The sequence below is a fragment of the Myotis nattereri genome (genome assembly GCF_964212035.1).
Source record: "Myotis nattereri genome assembly, chromosome: 13".
In the NCBI taxonomy this organism is placed as follows: domain Eukaryota; kingdom Metazoa; phylum Chordata; class Mammalia; order Chiroptera; family Vespertilionidae; genus Myotis; species Myotis nattereri.
The window spans coordinates 6,703,629-6,721,012 of NC_138088.1; the positions used below are offsets into that span (position 1 = coordinate 6,703,629).

At 50.3% G+C, this 17,384-nt stretch overlaps 1 protein-coding gene across 2 annotated transcripts in view; it reads right to left on the reverse strand.

Annotated features, from left to right (window-relative positions):
- Window positions 1–11,766: 11,766 nt before the first annotated feature.
- ALOX5 (arachidonate 5-lipoxygenase) overlaps window positions 11,767–17,384 on the reverse strand; it is a 45,540-nt gene continuing 39,922 nt past the window's right edge. For both annotated transcript variants that reach the window (XM_081104722.1, XM_081104723.1), the window contains 5 exons: window positions 15,444–15,565; window positions 15,012–15,112; window positions 14,564–14,734; window positions 13,291–13,484; window positions 11,767–12,091 (listed from right to left, as the gene is read on the reverse strand). In XM_081104722.1, the coding sequence (XP_080960848.1) occupies window positions 13,305–13,484; window positions 14,564–14,734; window positions 15,012–15,112; window positions 15,444–15,565 (574 nt within the window). In that variant the 3' untranslated portion in view covers window positions 11,767–12,091; window positions 13,291–13,304. The remainder of the gene's footprint in view (window positions 12,092–13,290; window positions 13,485–14,563; window positions 14,735–15,011; window positions 15,113–15,443; window positions 15,566–17,384) is intronic.

Below are 17,384 nucleotides of genomic sequence, written 5' to 3' on the forward strand. Positions count from 1 at the left end.
ACTGGCACGCGTGGCATAGTTTCTAAAAGGCACTTGGGGAGTTTCTCGTTCTCTGATGTCGAGTTTTGTATCCTTTTGTGTGTTCGCTGTTTCTCAGTATTACCACTTGAATAATCCTCGGGGTGTCTAAATGCAGCAATAAAACATTTCTTTAAAAAGTGTGGCCGTGAAAGTTTTCCTGCAAGAGGCGGGATCCTCTGGCTTGCACATCAGGGGCAGAAATCGGGCCCCTCTGGGGGAATCCGCCTCACCTGTCCCAGCGAGGGAGGCCCCTCCCCCAGGTGCTGGTGCTCAGCGGGGCGGGGCGGGCCGGTTCCCGAGGTGGGGGGACGTGGGAGTGCAGACTAGCAGTTCACACGGGTGCTGGTGTGAAACATCCAGGCTGCACTGAACTCACCCCCTGAGAAGCGGGCTCAAGGGCAGGGTGTGTGACAGCATGACCCCTGGAGCAGCCAGTTGCTTAACCAGCCTTATTGTTGAAACAGTTACTAAACCACAGGCCAGCGGAGTAAGAGACCAGGTTTTGGGGGGGGGGGGGGGTGTGAGCAGGATCACTGGCGGTAGCTTAGCTGCATCCCTGACTGATGGCAGTGCCCCAATCCTCCCGTCTGGAGACTGCAGAGTTTGCTCTCAGGCTACCTGTGTGCCTGAGGTGAAGGGGAGGCCGGGCTGCCCTGGGCATGCTGTAGCCCAGGGAGCCCGGAGAATTCGTCCACAAGGGCACCGCGTGGGCTCCCGGGACACTCGGGAGCTGAGGAGGCCACTTGGCCAAGTGTCTTCCTGCGGAGAGGAGACCCCAGACCTGGGTCCTCAGAGGAGCGGGGCCGCAGCAGGGCCAGCCGAGCCGCGGGACCTGCGCAGTGCGCTTGTGGGAGGAAGGGAACGACATGCCCTGAGCTGAGCTCAGCTGTGGTCAGGCGGGTGAGGAGGTGGAGCTGAGGAGTCAGCCTCAGGAAGAAGGTGAGGTGGGCCGCCTGGGAGGAGCCCCTGTGCTTGGGGGGTTGGATGAATTCAGTGAGTTTGGCTGGAGAAACTCCAGCTGCCTTACTGCCCGCAGGCTTCAGACCTCAGGCCTTTCCCCCCGACCCAGTGGTGGGGTGTAGGGGCCACTTTCAGTCCTCTGTGTCATGGTGGGGACCAATCGCAGGCCCACCTTCTGTTTTGTAAACAAACTCAGAGGCGCACAGCCACGTCCGTGCATGTACACATTGTATCCAGCTGATTTCCTGCTCTAATGGTAGAGTTAAATCGTTGGGACACATCTCGCCTGCAAAGCCTAGAAGACTTACGTGCGTGGCCCTTTGTAGAAAACGTTTGGTCTGTGCATGGTGCCCCTAGAGTTGTTGGTCACAGCCCCTGTCAGAGGTGCCTCCAGGGCCTGTCACTTCCCCCACCTCAGAAGCTCCTGGGAAAGAGCTGAGAGGAAGGGCAGAGGAAGAGCATGCCTTTCTGAGCTGGCAGCTCCTCAGGGTGGCAGAGCCTGCCGCTGGCCTCGGAGAGCCTGCATCCCCTGCTTCTCTCTGGAGCAGAAATGCAATGGGAGGCACAAGGTCCTGACTCCACTGGCGTGACCTCTACCCCCGGCACACCAGGTTGGGGTGGGAATCCAGCGGTTCAGGGAGCCGCGTATGGGCTCCGCTCTGGCCCCTGAACCACCTCCCAGGACCCTGTAGGTGAGACAGCGTCAGGCCGTCCCCTTGACAGGGGCAGAAATAGAATATTGGGGACCAGCTAGAATTTTAAGAAATAGTAACCGTGCTCTGTTAACCAGGATTGTTTTGTTCTGGTTAAAGAAGGCACATTCTAACCTGACAGAGCTACACGCAGGACCTGGGAGCTCACCTGGAGATGCAGCCCCCGCCCCATCCGGGAGCTGCCTAGTATCATGGAAAGATTAACAGCCTTGTTGCAGAAACCAGAGCCACCAGCCCTTTGAAGGCCTCCAACCTTTTGTGTATCACCAGCCCTTTTAAGACTCCCAGCCCTTTGCATACCCACAGGCCTTTGCAAATCTCCAGCCCGCATTACCTGTAAACTGCCCATTTGACATACCTTTTGCCTACTTCCCCATGTGATCTTTGTCCTTCTCCCCAATATAAGCAGAGGCTCATGGTGGAGGGCAGAATAGATTTTTGTGGATGACCCGCTGCTCTCCCACACTGCCGGCAGGATTGGAATGAATGCTCAAATAATTCCACCCTGTCTCTGCTTAATTGCGGACCCATTGGTTGTCCGGTTACACCTAGAGAAGAGCTGGGTGGCTGTGGTCCTGGCACTGATGTAGTACAGTCTGCAGGGGCTCAGGAAGACGGGAAAAGGCAACAAGGTTAGTGTGAGAGAGAGAGTGGAGCAGTCCACACCCTTTCCCCATGTGAAGCTGCCCTGCTCTGAACTGAGGACAGTGGACGGAGGCTCTTGAAGGGGGTGGGTGGGTGCTTTAGTTTGTTGGTTGGTGAGTGACTGTTGGTTCAAACCAACAAAGAGTTAGTCACCCAAATGTCTCTCCAGACTTCCTTTCAGAACTCCTCCGATCCATGAAATCCAGTCACCTGGGAACACTGGTCCAGGGCTCTCCTCAGCCAGGAGGTGTGGGCCCCGAGGACTGTGAGTGCCCAACACGCTCCTCAGGGGACACCCATAGCTTTTATCTGATTTTCAAAGGTCCCTGCTTCCCCTCCACGCTCCCGACACTGACAGCAGCCACTCCAGTCTGACCCTGCATTGGCCGGGAGACAGGCCCAGAGAGGGCACTGCTGCCCAAGGATCTCCTCTCACCCTGTGACTCAGTCCTGTGAGGCCCAGGCCCAAGGGACTGGGGCGGGGGTGTGTGTCTTGGGGTTCATCCCCCACACTGAGATGGAGGAAGTGAGCAAGATGAGGCTGGTGCAGTGCTGCTGTGGGGGAGGAGCAAGCTGTCCTGTACCCTCCAGGCTCTTCTGGCTGGTCTGACAACCACAGGTGTGCAGGAGAAAATAACCTCAATACATGCACATGCATGGGAACCACATGCATGAGAGACAGACACATGCAGGGGAGGTTCAGAGACAGAAGGGAGCAGATGCTTAGTGAACTTTGTCCTGCCCTCTAGACAGGTCCAAAGGTTGTCCCTAATTCAAGGCCCCTCATTCCAGTTCTTCTAGGTCAAATATGTCAAACTCACGGCCGGTGGGCTGCATGTTCGACATGCTAGTTCTAGGTAGGTAAAGCCGGGGCAAGTTTCTCTTGAGCTTGAAGCTAAAATTGCCTTTAGCTTAAAATAAGCCACTTAGCACTGAGGTATGTCTTGGGGTGGATCATTCTGAACCCCCATACTGGGTTGAGTAAGCAGTTACCTGACCAGTATCTGCTTTGTCAGAGCCCTGTCCCCCAAGTTTTCTGTTGGGAATGGAAGGTGCTTGGGTGCAGGGTCACCTGGAGGCATGGGGGAGGTGAGAGAGGTGGGGGGGGGGGGGGTGTCACAGCACCTGCCCTGGGCTTTTGCTGAGCAGCGATGTTGTCATCTCCGGATGGGCTGACCATCCCGCTGGGCCCCTTGGGGAGCTTTAGCTGTAAAGGCAGTGCTGGTAAGTCTTCGCATTGCCCTTTTCAAAGGATCCGCTCCTGCTCCTTCCTGAGGCTGGAAGTCCAGCAGCTGGTTCAGGGGAGGTCAGCGGGCACTGGGGCCCAGCTCATACTGCCCAGGTGCACCCACTGCTCCGCACTACATGGTGTCCATGAAACAGCATGCTGGTAGCAGGTTGGAAATTAATACAGCTTTTGAGTTATTGTAGAGCTAGTACCACACATGTGCCCTCCTGCTCAGGAAGACCCAGAGCCAGGTGCCCCTTCCCACGGAGCCAGAGGACCGGGCACGACGAGAGAACTGCTTCTTCTCACGGAAAGCAGAGAGAGAACTACATAACCAAACACCTGGAGAAGAGAGATCATGGTGAAACAAAGAACCAACCCACATATGAAAGAAAAACAGGCATCATCAGAAAAGGAAGTAAACGAAATGGAGGCAATGGAGGCAAGCAACCTGTCAGAGAAAGAATTCAGAGAAATGGCCATAAGGTGGATGAAAAGAATGGAAGACAAATTCAACAATATGTGTAAGAACCAAGAGGAAATGAAGAAAAACCAAGAAGAAATGAAAAATGACATCACTGCTATAAAGAACTCAATAGAAAGCATCAACAGTAGACTAGAAGAAGCAGAGGACCACATCAGCGAGCTAGAAGACAAGGTAGGAAAAAATACCCAAACAGAACAGCTTCTAGAAAAAAAAATTAAAAAGCAGGAGGAGAGCCTAAGAGAACTCTGGGACAATGCTAAATGAAACAACATCCGAATAATAGGGGTGCCAGAAGGAGAGGAAACTGAGCAAGGACTAGAAAACCTGTTTGAAAAAATAGTAACAGAAAATTTCCCTGATATAGGAAAGAAAAAACTCACACAAATCCAAGAAGCTCACAGACTCCCAAACAAAATGAACCCTAAAAGACTGACACCAAGGCACATAATAATTAAATTGGCAAACACCAACGACAAAGCAAGAATCTTAAAAGCAGCCAGAGAGAGACAGAAAGTTACCTACAAAGGATCCCCCATCAAACTAGCGACCAATTTCTCAACAGAAACATATCAGGCAAGAAGGGAATGGAATGAAATATACAAAGTCATGCAAAGGAAGGGTCTGAATCCAAGAATACTGTACCCAGCGAGGCTATCAATCAAAATTGAGGGTCAAATCAGGAGCTTCACAGACAAAAACGGTCTACGGGAGTTTATTACAACCAAGCCAGCAATGCAAGAAATGCTAAGGGGTCTGCTGTAAATAGAAAAAATAGGAAACAAAGAAGGAACACAGCGGTAAAGAACAAAAATGGCGACTAACAAGTTTCTATCAATAATAACTTGAAATGTAAATGGATTAAATTCCCCAGTCAAAAGGCATAGGGTAAATGAGTGGATAAGAAAACATGACCCGTATATCTGCTGTCTACAGGAAACCCACCTCAGAAGAAAAGACGCACACAGACTGATGGTGAAGGGATGGAAAAAGGTTTTTCAGGCCAATGGAAGTGAAAAAAAAGCCGGGGTAGCAATACTTATATCTGACAAATTAGATCTCAAAGTGAAGGACATAAAAAGAGATAAAGAAGGCCACTTCATAATACTAAAGGGAGCAGTCCAACAAGAAGAAATAACTCTGGTAAATATATATGCACCCAATATAGGAGCACCCAAATATGTAAGAAATCTTCTGGAGATTATCAAGGGAGAGATTGACAGCAATACAATCATAGTAGGCGACCTTAACACCCCATTATCACCACTGGACAAATCCTCTAAACAGAAACTCAGCAAAGAAACATCAATCCTAAATGACTCACTAGATCAGATGGAATTAATTGACATCTTCAGAACATTTCACCCCAAAGCCACAGAATATACATTCTCCTCAAGTGCACATTTGTCATCTTCAAAGATAGACCATATATTGGGTCACAGACAAAGTCTCTTCAAATTCAAGAAAATTGAAATCATATCAAGCATCTTCTCAGACCACAAAGCCATAAAACTGGAAATCAACTACAACAAAAACAATCCAGAAAAATCAAACACATGGAGACTAAATAGCATGCTATTAAACAACGACTGGGTTACCAGTGAGATCAAAGAAGAAATAAAAAACATCATGGCAACAAATGACAATGAAAACACAACAATCCAAAACCTATGGGACACAGCAAAAGCAGTCTTGAGAGGGAAGTTCATAGCTCTACAAGCCTACTGCAAGAAACAAGAAACAATGAGAATAAATGACCTAACTCTACAACTCGAAGATTTGGAAAGAGAGCAACAAAAAAAGCCCACTGTAAGCAGAAGGAAGGAAATAACAAAGATCAGAGTGGAGATAAATGACATAGAGACCAAAAAAACAATACAAAAGATCAACAAAACCAAGAGCTGGTTCTTTGAAAGGATAAACAAGATTGATACACCTCTAGCCAGGCTCACCAAGAAACAAAGAGAGAGGACCCAAATAAACAAAATCAGAAATGAAAGAGGAGAAATAACAACAGACCCTATAGAAATACAAAGGATTGTTAGAAAATACTATGAACAACTCTACTCCAACACACTAGACAACCTGGAGGAAATGGACATATTCCTAGATAAATACAACCTTCCAAAACTTAATCAGGAAGAATCTAAAAACCTCAATAGGCCAATAACTATGGAGTAAATCGAAGCAGTAATCAAAAAGCTTCCAGCAAACAAAAGCCCGGGGCCAGATGGCTTCACAGGGGAGCTTTACCAAACATTCAAGGAAGACCTAAAACCTATCCTCCTCAGACTATGTCAAAAGATCCAAGAGGAAGGAACACTTCCCCGCTCATTCTATGAAGCCAACATTACCCTAATCCCAAAACCAGATAAAGACAATACAATGAAAGAGAATTACAGGCCAATATCCCTCATGAACATAGATGCCAAAATCCTCAACAAAATCCTAGCAAATCATATCCAGCAGTACATCAAAAAGATAATACACCATGACCAAGTAGGATTTATCCCAGGGATGCAAGGATGGTACAATATCTGCAAATCAATAAACGTGATACATCACATAAACAAATAGAGAGAAAAAAACCACATAGTCATATCAATTGATGCGGAAAAAGCATTCGACAAAATCCAACACCCTTTCTTGATAAAAATTCTCAGCAAGATAGGAATTGAGGGATCATACCTCAACATAATAAAAGCCATATATGACAAACCCACAGCCAACATCATAATCAATGGGCAAAAACTAAAACCATTCCCCCTATAAAGAGGAACAAGACAGGGATGTCCCCTCTCACCACTCCAGTTCAACATAGTACTGGAAGTACTAGCCGTTGCGATCAGACAAGAAGAAGAAATAAAAGGCATCCAGATTGGGAAAGAAGAAGTAAAACTGTCCTTATTTGCAGATGACATTATACTGTACATAGAGAACCCTAAAGACTCCATCAAAAAATTATTAGACTTAATAAATGAATAATAAATGAATTCGGCCATGTAGCAGGATACAAAATTAATGCTAAGAAATCCATGGCATTTCTTTACACCAATAGTGAACTTACAGAAAGTGAAACTACAGCAGCAATCCCATTTACCATTGCACCAAAAAAATTAAAATACCTAGGAATAAACTTAACTAAAGAGGTAAAAGACTTATATGCCAAAAACTACAGGGCACTGAAAAAAGAGATAGAGGAAGACAAACAGATGGAAGAACATACCATGTTCATGGATTGGTAGAATCAACATCATCAAAATGCCCATACTACCCAAAGCAATCTATAGATTCAATGCAATCCCCATTAAATTACCAACGGCATATTTCACAAATCTAGAACGAATGTTCCAAAAATTCATCTGGAATAAAAAGAGACCCCGAATAGCTGCAGCAATCCTGAGAAAGAAGAACAAAGTAGGTGGGATCTCAATAGCAGATATCAAGCTGTATTACAAAGCCACTGTTCTTAAAACAGCTTGGTACTGGCACAAGAACAGACATATAGATCAATGGAATAGAATAGAGACCCCAGAAATTGACCCAAACCACTATGCCCAATTAATATTCAACAAAGGAGGCAAGAGCATACAATGGAGTCAAGACAGTCTCTTCAATAAATGGTGTTGGGAAAATTGGACAGATACATGCAAAAAGATGAAACTAGACCACCAACTCACACCATACACAAAAATAAACTCAAAATGGATAAAAGACTTACACGTAAAACGGGAAACCATAAAAATACTAGAGGAATCCACAGGCAGCGAAACTGCAAACATATGCCGAAGGAATTTCTTCCCTGATAATGCTCCTAGGGCAATGGAAACTAAAGAGAAAATAAACAAATGTGACTACATCAAAATAAAAATCTTTTGCACAGCAAAGGAAACCATCAACAAAACAACAAGAAGACCCACTACATGGGAGAACATATTTGACAATGATACCACCGATAAGCGTTTAATTTCCAACATTTACAGGGATCTCATGAAACTTAACAAAAGGAAGATAAACAATCCAATAAAAAAATGGGCAATGGACCTAGATAGACACTTTTCGAAAGAGGGCATACAGAAGGCCGAAAGACATATGAAAACATGCTCAAAGTCACTAATTATACGAGAGATGCAAATCAAAACGACAATGCGTTATCATCTCACACCTGTCAGAATGGCTATCATCAGCAAATCATCAAACAACAAGTGTTGGAGAGGATGTGGAGAAAAAGGAACCCTTCTGCACTGCTGCTGGGAATGCAGACTGGTGCAGCCACTGTGGAGAACAGTATGGAGCTACCTCAAAAAACTAAAAATGGAACTCCCATTTGACCCAGTGATCCCACTACTAGGAATATATCCCAAGAAACCAGAAATGCCAATCAGAAAGGATCTATGCACCCCTATGTTCATAGCAGCATAATTCACCATAGCTAAGATTTGGAAACAGCCTAAGTGCCCATCAGCAGATGAGTGGATTAGAAAACTGTGGTACATATACACAATGGAATACTAAGCTGTGGAAAAAAAAAAAAAAAGGAACTCTTGCCTTTTGCAACAGCATGGATGGAACTGGAGAGCATTATGCTAAGTGAAATAAGCCAGTCAGAGAAAGATAAATACCACATGATCTCACTCATTTGTGGATTATAGAGAACAACATAGACTGATGAAAAGAAACAGATCCAAAGACTGAGAAACAGCGAGCAGGCTATCAATCCCCAGAAGGAAAGTAGGGGAGGGCGGGGGTAAGGGGAAGAGATCAACTGAAAGACTTGTATACTTGTATATAAGCCAAACCAATGGACATGGACAACAGGGGGATGAGAGCATGAGTGTGCGGGGCCGGGGGGTGGGGGGGAGAGGTTGGGGGTTAATGGGGACGATGAGGACACATTTGTAATACCTTAACTAATAATTAAAAAAATAAAAAAATAATAAAAAATAAAGTAAAAGGCTAATATGCAAAGTGTCCCCTTGGGAATTTGACTGGGAATTTGATCACTCACTATGACATGCACTGACCACCAGGGGGCGGCCCAGAACAAAGGAAAGCCCCAGCTGGCAGTCAGAAGGCCCCAATTGGCCCTGATCTCTGGCCAGGCCTAGGGATCCTACGTGTGCACAAATTTCATGCATCGGGCCTCTAGTTTGAAATATAAAAGTTTAAATAATTGTACAGTGAGCATGCACATGCTCTAGGTTCTGCAGTTAACGTTATATATGCTTGACCATATATAATGGTCTGTGCACCACTTTACCCACCCATCAACTTATTTTTTTTCTTGCATTTCAGAGTAGATTGCAGCTGTAAGTACACTTCACTGCAACCACTCCAGTCTGCATATTATTACCTAGAGTTCCATGCTGGTTTATGGTTCTTTTTGTTCTTAGCTAGATTTACAGAGGAAAAGGCACAGATCTCCAGACAGCATTGGATGAGTTTTGACAAATGTATGTACCTATGTAACCCAAACTGCTATCAACGTACAGAACATTACCTCAGTCCTGGAATTCTGATGGCCTTTTCAGTCCACCCCATCCCATTGCTCCCAAGCAAACAAGGCTCTGATTTCTTGGTTTTAGCTTACCCTAGAGCTTAATTTTAATGGAGTCATACAGTACATACACTTTCATATAAGAGTTCTTTCTGCTAGTGCATTGCTTTTGAGTTTCATCCATGCTATTGTATGTTAGCTCATTCCTTTTTATTGTTGATTAGAGGCCCGATGCACAAAATTCATGCAAGAGTAGGCCTCCCTTCCCCTGGCTACTGGCACTGGCTTCCCTCTGGCACCTGGGACCCGGGCTTCCCTCGTAGCTTCATCTGGAAGGATGTCCAGTCTAATTAGCATATTACACTTTTATTATTATAGATTGATAGGCCATTGTGTATATAAACCAATCACTTCATCCATTTTCTTATTGCTGGATACTAGAGTTTACAGTTTGGGGCTGCTATGAGAACTGCTAAGAAAATTTTTGTGAATAAGTGTCTTCATTTCTCTTGGGTAAATACCTAGGAATGCTGGTTCAGAAAGGGTAGGGATATGTTTAGTTTTATAAGAAACCAAACACGTGTTTTCCAAAAACAGGTGGACCATTATATCCTCACCAACAATATCTGAAGGTTAATCCATATGCTTGCCAACATTTGGGTTGTCAGTCACCAACACGACACACAAGGACTTCAACCCTTCCTGCAGATGTGTCATCATGTTGCATTGTACTTTTAATGTGTCGTTTCCTAACGACTAACTGTGTTGATCATCTGTACGTGCATCCCGTCATGTGCTTACTTGCCACTCACAAACACTGCCAGGCCCTTTTTCCAAGGGGCTGTCACACTGCAGCCACTGGCCACATCCAGCCTGGGCCTGATTTCATAAGGCCCTTGAGCCAGCAATGTGTTTCACATTTCTAAAGGGTTGCTTTAAAAAATGCAACAAATTGTAGGTAGCCTGCCAAACCTAAAATATGTATAGAAGAAATTTTGCTGACCCTGCTATATATTGAAAGTGGATCTCTCGTATATAGCATATTGCTGGGTATTGCTCTTAATGTTATTTATTCAGCTAGCAGGGTAAACAATTTGTGTAAATGTGGGGAAAATCCGTGTCTAGGATTCTGGACAAAGGCACTAGTATCATTGGTTTCAATCAAATATGTGGAGCCGATTTAACTTGAAATGGGTGAGGCATCACTACAGCCCTGGTGTTACCTACAGCTGAGCTTTGTCAGGGTGAACATAGCACAAACTGGGCTTTGAACCTTCTGGTGTTTCCTCAGTATTTTCAGTGCAACTTGGGACCTAGAAAATATATGGGTCAACACATCTGCCCTGGACAACAAGCCTGGAAGTCCATGGCTTGAGTGAACTTCTCTGTTCACTGAGTGGCGAAAACACAAACCATCTCTTCGCTGATGGCAAGGAACCCCCTGGGTGGCCCCTCTGGGTCCCTCTTGCATCCGCAGTGGAAAGCACGTGCTGACCTAAGTGAACACAGGACCCGGTCTCCTTCATACAGGGACTCTGCAGCGAGTGCAGCTTGGTTGTTACCCTGTGAAGCCAGATGTGATGCCCTTCAGGGGGGCAAGGGGAGAAGTGGGTTCTTAGAGTTGGGCTAAGGAAGCCCATCACTGGCTCAGCGGTTACTTTGGAGATGGCATTTTCCGTGGGGGAAGCTGCTGCTCAGGTGTACTGTCCCCACTTCCTGTCCCCGAAAATGCTCTTAAATGTGAGCCAACCTATTCATGGGCATCAAGGTTAATGTAGAGAAAGCTGGTACTGCAGTGGGTACTGATTTTTTAAAATCTATTCCAATAATCTCTGCCTTTTTGTAGGAGTTTTTAGTCCATTAACATTGGATGTCATTATTGATATGGTTGATTCTGTGTCTACAATTTTATAATTTGATTTCTGTTTGTCCCCTCTGTTTTTATTTCTTTATTCCCCTTTTCATGCTTTTTTTCATTTATTTACATAGTTTAGAATACCACCTATTGGTTTTTAGCTATATATTATTTTTAGTGATTATAATATACCCACTTAAAATTTTGCCAATTACTTAGAATATTGGGCCAGTTGATATAAAATGTAGAAACCATGTCAATGAAAAAGTCCATTTAATACCCATTGTATTTTATGCTATCTTTATATGTATGATGTAAATCTATGTATTTGCTTTAAAATGTCATATATATTTTAAAGGAATTAAGAGTAGGAAAGTCTTTTAATTTAATAAATATTTACCATTTCTGATCCTCTCCCTTCCTTCTTAAGGATCTGAGTTTCCATCAAGTGTCATTTCCCTTCAGCCTGTAGAATTCCCTTTAGCATTTCTTGTAATAGAGATCTGCTGGCCACAGGTTCTCTTAGTTTTATTTACCTGAAACTTTATTTTATTTCCATATTTGAAGGATATTTTTTGCTGGTTACAGAATTCTGTGTGGGTGATTGTTTTCTTTTAATGCTTTAAAAAGAAAGCTGTTCCATTGTCTTCTGGCCCAATGTTCCATTATCTTCTGATGAAAAGTCCACCTGTAATTAAAATTACTCCATTGCATGTTGTCTGTGTCACTGCTTTCAAGAATTTCTCTTTAACTCTGGTTTTGAGGAGTTTGACTCTGAAGTGTGGCTTACTTTGTATTTATTCTGCTTGGGTTTGGTTGGGAGGCTTTTGCCTCGATCGGGGATGGGGAACATCCGGCCATGGGCCATGTACGGCCGGCAAGATCATTTGGTCTGGTCTTGCCAAGGCATTGGGGTGAGTTAATTAAACGTTTGACCTAATACAGCAGACTCATTTTTAAGTTGGTAACTTTGTATGGCCTTCAAATGATGTTATAAATATCCAAATGGCCCTTAGCAGAAAAAAGGTTCCCCAGCCCTAACCAGTTTGGCACAATGGATAGAGCATCAGCCTACAGACTGAAAGGTCCCAGGTTCGATTCCAGTGAAGAGCATGTACCTTGGTTGCAGGCACATCCCCAGTAGGAGGTGTGCAGGAGGCAGCTGATCAATGTTTCTATCTCATCGATGTTTCTAACTCTCTATCCCTCTCCCTCTCTGTAAAAAATCAATAAAATATATATTTTTAAAAAGTTTCACCTCTGAATTAAAAAAAAAAGTTCCCCACTCCTGGCCTAGATGGAATCACAGTGATTATAACTTTTGTGTGTGTGCGCGGGGGTGGGGGGGGGGGGTGAGATGTCTGAGCTGATTGGAATGTAGCATGTGGAAGCAAACCTGTTTTAAATGCATTTTGGTTTTGTGACAACCAGTTCTTTACTTGGGCATGTATTACACGCAAGAAATGGAACTAAGCATAAATAGAACAGAAACTAGTCATTCCATGTCTCCAACAGGAAGCACCTATCAGTCATCCTGACTGGCTGGTGTAGAAGTGCTGAGCGAGGTGTAGGGCAGAGGCCACACCATCCCACTCTGTGTAGGAGGGGTCCCTGCAGTGTTGCCTCTTTGATCAGACTATGGGCTTCACTCAAGACTGAAGAATAAAAAAGGAATGTGCACCGAAGCTTAGCTACCCTGTGGCCCACCCTGGGCAGCCTTTGGTGTGAAGCCAGTGAGCCTGGGGCCCGAGGGCAAAATCCCCAGGAATCCTGGTGGGCTTGGGAGAGGTGCCAGGAGGCCTGCCCCTTGGCCGCCTTGGGGGCCTCCCCAGCCGAACAGGCTGGAGTCTGGGCACCGAACAACACCAGGAACGGGCGGGCGGCCACCTGGAGTGAGACGCTCAGATGGCAACGCTGTTGGGAATCCGGTCTGGAGACAAGTAGTAATAGGGCAGCTTCTTGTTCTTATTGCGCTCAGCGATCACGGTGACGATGGCGTCCAGGTTCTTGCGGAATCGGGCCATGGCCTCCTTCACGGGTTTCTCAGTGAAATGCTCCTCCGGGTACATGCCCAGGAACAGCTGCGAGCCGGGACAGACAGACAGGTTACGCTGCAATGCTAATTGACAGACCTTGTCCCACGCATGGGCAGCATCCCCTGGGAGTCACCCTCTGCCCGCTGCTGGGAATGCTGAGATGGTGAATGCCACCTCCCTCCTGCTTTCCCTGAGGAGGCCTCCGGGGAGGGGGTGGGGCTACAGACAGACAGAAGGCAGACATCACTGCCCTGCTCCGGGTGGCTATAAGGACGTGCGACGGTGCAGGTGGGTGTGGAGGCTGTTGGTCCCAGCGAGGCCGTGGAGACCCACCTGCCTGTGCTGCCCAGCACCCTACCTGCCCGTCTAGGCTCCAGGTGGCAGGAGCAGAGGAGCCAGCGCTGGCCCCTCCCCTGCCAATGGTGTGCTCATCCACACACTCACACAGATGAGAATTGGACATATTTAAAAAACATGATTGGACTGTTAAAGCTAGAAAGTGTCATATTCAGGGCTGGAAAGGGTGCGAGAAGCATCTCAGGCGGTTGATGGGATTTCGGATTTAGTCTGTGGAGGGCAGCTCGGTCTCAACATTCTTTGACCAAAAAGTTCCCCTGCTAGGCGTGTCTCCTCTGATTCCATTGAACACATGCAAAGACACGTATCCATAGACATTAGCAAGGGACCAAAGCATAGCAAATGCCCTGAAGTAACCGCCCATGGTCTGGGCCTGGCAGTCGCCTGTGCAGCGCCCAGCTACTGCCCGGGGCTGTGTCTGCTGAGTACCCAGCTCTGGGTCTAGGCTAAGCGAGGTGCATGTGCACGGGCATGTCTGGGAGACCCAGGAAACTTAGTTGTTGCCTCTGGGCAGGAGAAACCCACACAAGAGAGCTTTGTCCGCAGCTGGGGCGGTGGGGTGGCTTTGTGGGGAAGGTCACCAGTGGCACAGAGTCCTCCGCGCTGTCTGCCCAGCCGCCCAGGCCTGAGGACCTCAGGGGCCACTTCCTGGAAGGTGAGGACCCAGGAGGGCAGGGGCCACCCTGAGGCTGAATCACAAAGCCCCGCAGTTGAGGAGTGGGTTGCACCTGGGGCAACCTGCCCACCAGGAGGGCACACGGCCTCACCTCATTTTCCTGGAACTGGCTCAGCGCCCACACGGCACCCAGGTGCCAGCAGGAGCGGCCTCGGTCTGGCAGTGCGTCCACGATCTGCTCAATGGTGACCACCCCCTTCGCCGTGGGCGGCGGGGCCCGCATGGTTGGTGGGGCGTTGGGGATCCAGGAGCACCAGTCATACTGCAGGGAGAGCCACAGACAGGCAATGCAGGTGCTGCCACCATGTTTCCCGCCTCCCACCTGGGCACCCACCCACTCCCCCAGGGCCCGGCAGCCAGGCTGCAGCCCCCTCGTGCGGCTGTGGGAACAACCGATTCGGCCCTGAGGCCACCTGAGGTCCACCTGGCTTCCTCTAGCTGACGGGCTGGCTGGCTGGGAGACTGCAGGTCAGTAGCAGGCAAGGTCAAGGTGACCTGGGCAATTTCCCTCCCAGAGGGCTGGCCCTGCCCTTGCCCACCTGGCCGAAGTTCACTGCTGCGTGCTGGGCTGAGGCCGTGAAGATCACCACCGTCAGGTACTCCGACAGCTTCTCCCTGGTCTTGATGGACTTGGGGAAACCTGAGGCAGAGCCACGGGCCCCCTAAGGCCCTGCCTCCCAGGAGGGACACCCAGCCAACAGAGCCCTTTCCCCACCCACCCCCCAGCCTTCCCTAGGGTCCCCCACACCAGGACTGGGGGGACCGGCTTGGCCTAGTGTCCCGATGTTTCTGACCTGGGCTATCAGGGTCACAGAAAGCCCCCAAATGTCCCGATGAGGCAGTCTGGGGTCTCGGGGACGATGGCCTCAGCACCAGGGGCTCAGGTGACTGTTACAGGCCAGTGCGGCCCCCGGACACTCGGAGGTGCCGAGAGGAGGGAGAGGACTGGGGAGAGCTGGGCGAGTCCCTACCTGAGGCCTTCCGGCCCCGCATGCCGTACACGTACACGTCCTTCACGAAGTCCTGCAGCTCCTGGTCCTCCTCCACCACCGGGTCGCTCTCGTAGTAGATGCCCACCACGTCGGCCGCGAACCTGGCTCAGGAGAGGGGCCCAGCTAGGAGTCTGCAGAGCCGGGCCCGGACCGTGGCAGGACCCCAGCAGTGACCCTGACACTTACCCCTCACAGTCCAGGACTTTAGGGTCACCGAACCCCCACCTGCCCCCCTTCCCCCTCAGTGCCCTGACAGCAAAGCCAGTCCCTGGTCCCTGAGTCAGCGTGCGGCCCTGGCTAGGTCCATCCTCCCAGGTCCCCTCCTCCTCCAGGCCCCCCCCTCCTCCAGGTCCCCTCCTCCTCCAGGTCCCCTCCTCCTCCAGGTCCCACCCTCCTCCAGGTCCCCTACTCCTCCAGGACCCCTCCTCCTCCAGGCCCCCTCCTCCTCCAGGTCCCCTCCTCCTCCAGGTCCCCTCCTCCTCCAGGTCCCACCCTCCTCCAGGTCCCCTACTCCTCCAGGACCCCTCCTCCTCCAGGCCCCCTCCTCCTCCAGGCCCCCTCCTCCTCCAGGACCCCTCCTCCTCCAGGTCCCCCCCTCCTCCTCCAGGTCCCCTCCTCCTCCAGGTCCCACCCTCCTCCAGGTCCCCTACTCCTCCAGGTCCCCTACTCCTCCAGGATGCCCCTCCTCCTCCAGGCCCCCTCCTCCTCCAGGACCCCTCCTCCTCCAGGTCCCCCCCTCCTCCTCCAGGCCCCCTCCTCCTCCAGGCCCCCTCCTCCTCCAGGCCCCCTCCTCCTCCAGGGCCCCTCCTCCTCCAGGGCCCCTCCTCCTCCAGGCCCCCTCCTCCTCCAGGGCCCCTCCTCCTCCAGGCCCCCTCCTCCTCCAGGGCCCCTCCTCCTCCAGGGCCCCTCCTCCTCCAGGCCCCCTCCTCCTCCAGGCCCCCTCCTCCTCCAGGGCCCCTCCTCCTCCAGGCCCCCTCCTCCTCCAGGTCCCCTCCTCCTCCAGGCCCCTCCTCCTCCAGGCCCCCTCCTCCTCCAGGCCCCCTCCTCCTCCAGGGCCCCTCCTCCTCCAGGGCCCCTCCTCCTCCAGGGCCCCTCCTCCTCCAGGTCCCCTCCTCCTCCAGGCCCCTCCTCCTCCAGGCCCCCTCCTCCTCCAGGGCCCCTCCTCCTCCAGGCCCCCTCCTCCTCCAGGGCCCCTCCTCCTCCAGGGCCCCTCCTCCTCCAGGGCTCCTCCTCCTCCAGGCCCCCTCCTCCTCCAGGCCCCCTCCTCCTCCAGGGCCCCTCCTCCTCCAGGCCCCCTCCTCCTCCAGGCCCCTCCTCCTCCAGGCCCCCTCCTCCTCCAGGCCCCCTCCTCCTCCAGGGCCCCTCCTCCTCCAGGCCCCCTCCTCCTCCAGGGCCCCTCCTCCTCCAGGGCCCCTCCTCCTCCAGGGCCCCTCCTCCTCCAGGCCCCCTCCTCCTCCAGGGCCCCTCCTCCTCCAGGCCCCCTCCTCCTCCAGGACCCCTCCTCCTCCAGGACCCCCTCCTCCTCCAGGCCCCCTCCTCCACCAGGGCCCCCTCCTCCTCCAGGCCCCCTCCTCCTCCAGGGCCCCCTCCTCCTCCAGGTCCCCCTCCCTCCTCCAGGGCCCCCTCCTCCACCAGGGCCCCCTCCTCCAGGGCCCCCTCCTCCTCCAGGGCCCCCTCCTCCACCAGGACCCCTCCTCCACCAGGACCCCTCCTCCTCCAGGTCCCCTCCTCCTCCAGGACCCCCCCTCCTCCTCCAGGCCCCCTCCTCCTCCAGGACCCCCCCCTCCTCCTCCAGGCCCCCTCCTCCTCCAGGACCCCCCCTCCTCCTCCAGGTCCCCTCCTCCTCCAGGGCCCCCTCCTCCTCCAGGACCCCCTCCTCCAGGACCCCCTCCTCCTCCAGGCCCCCTCCTCCTCCAGGAC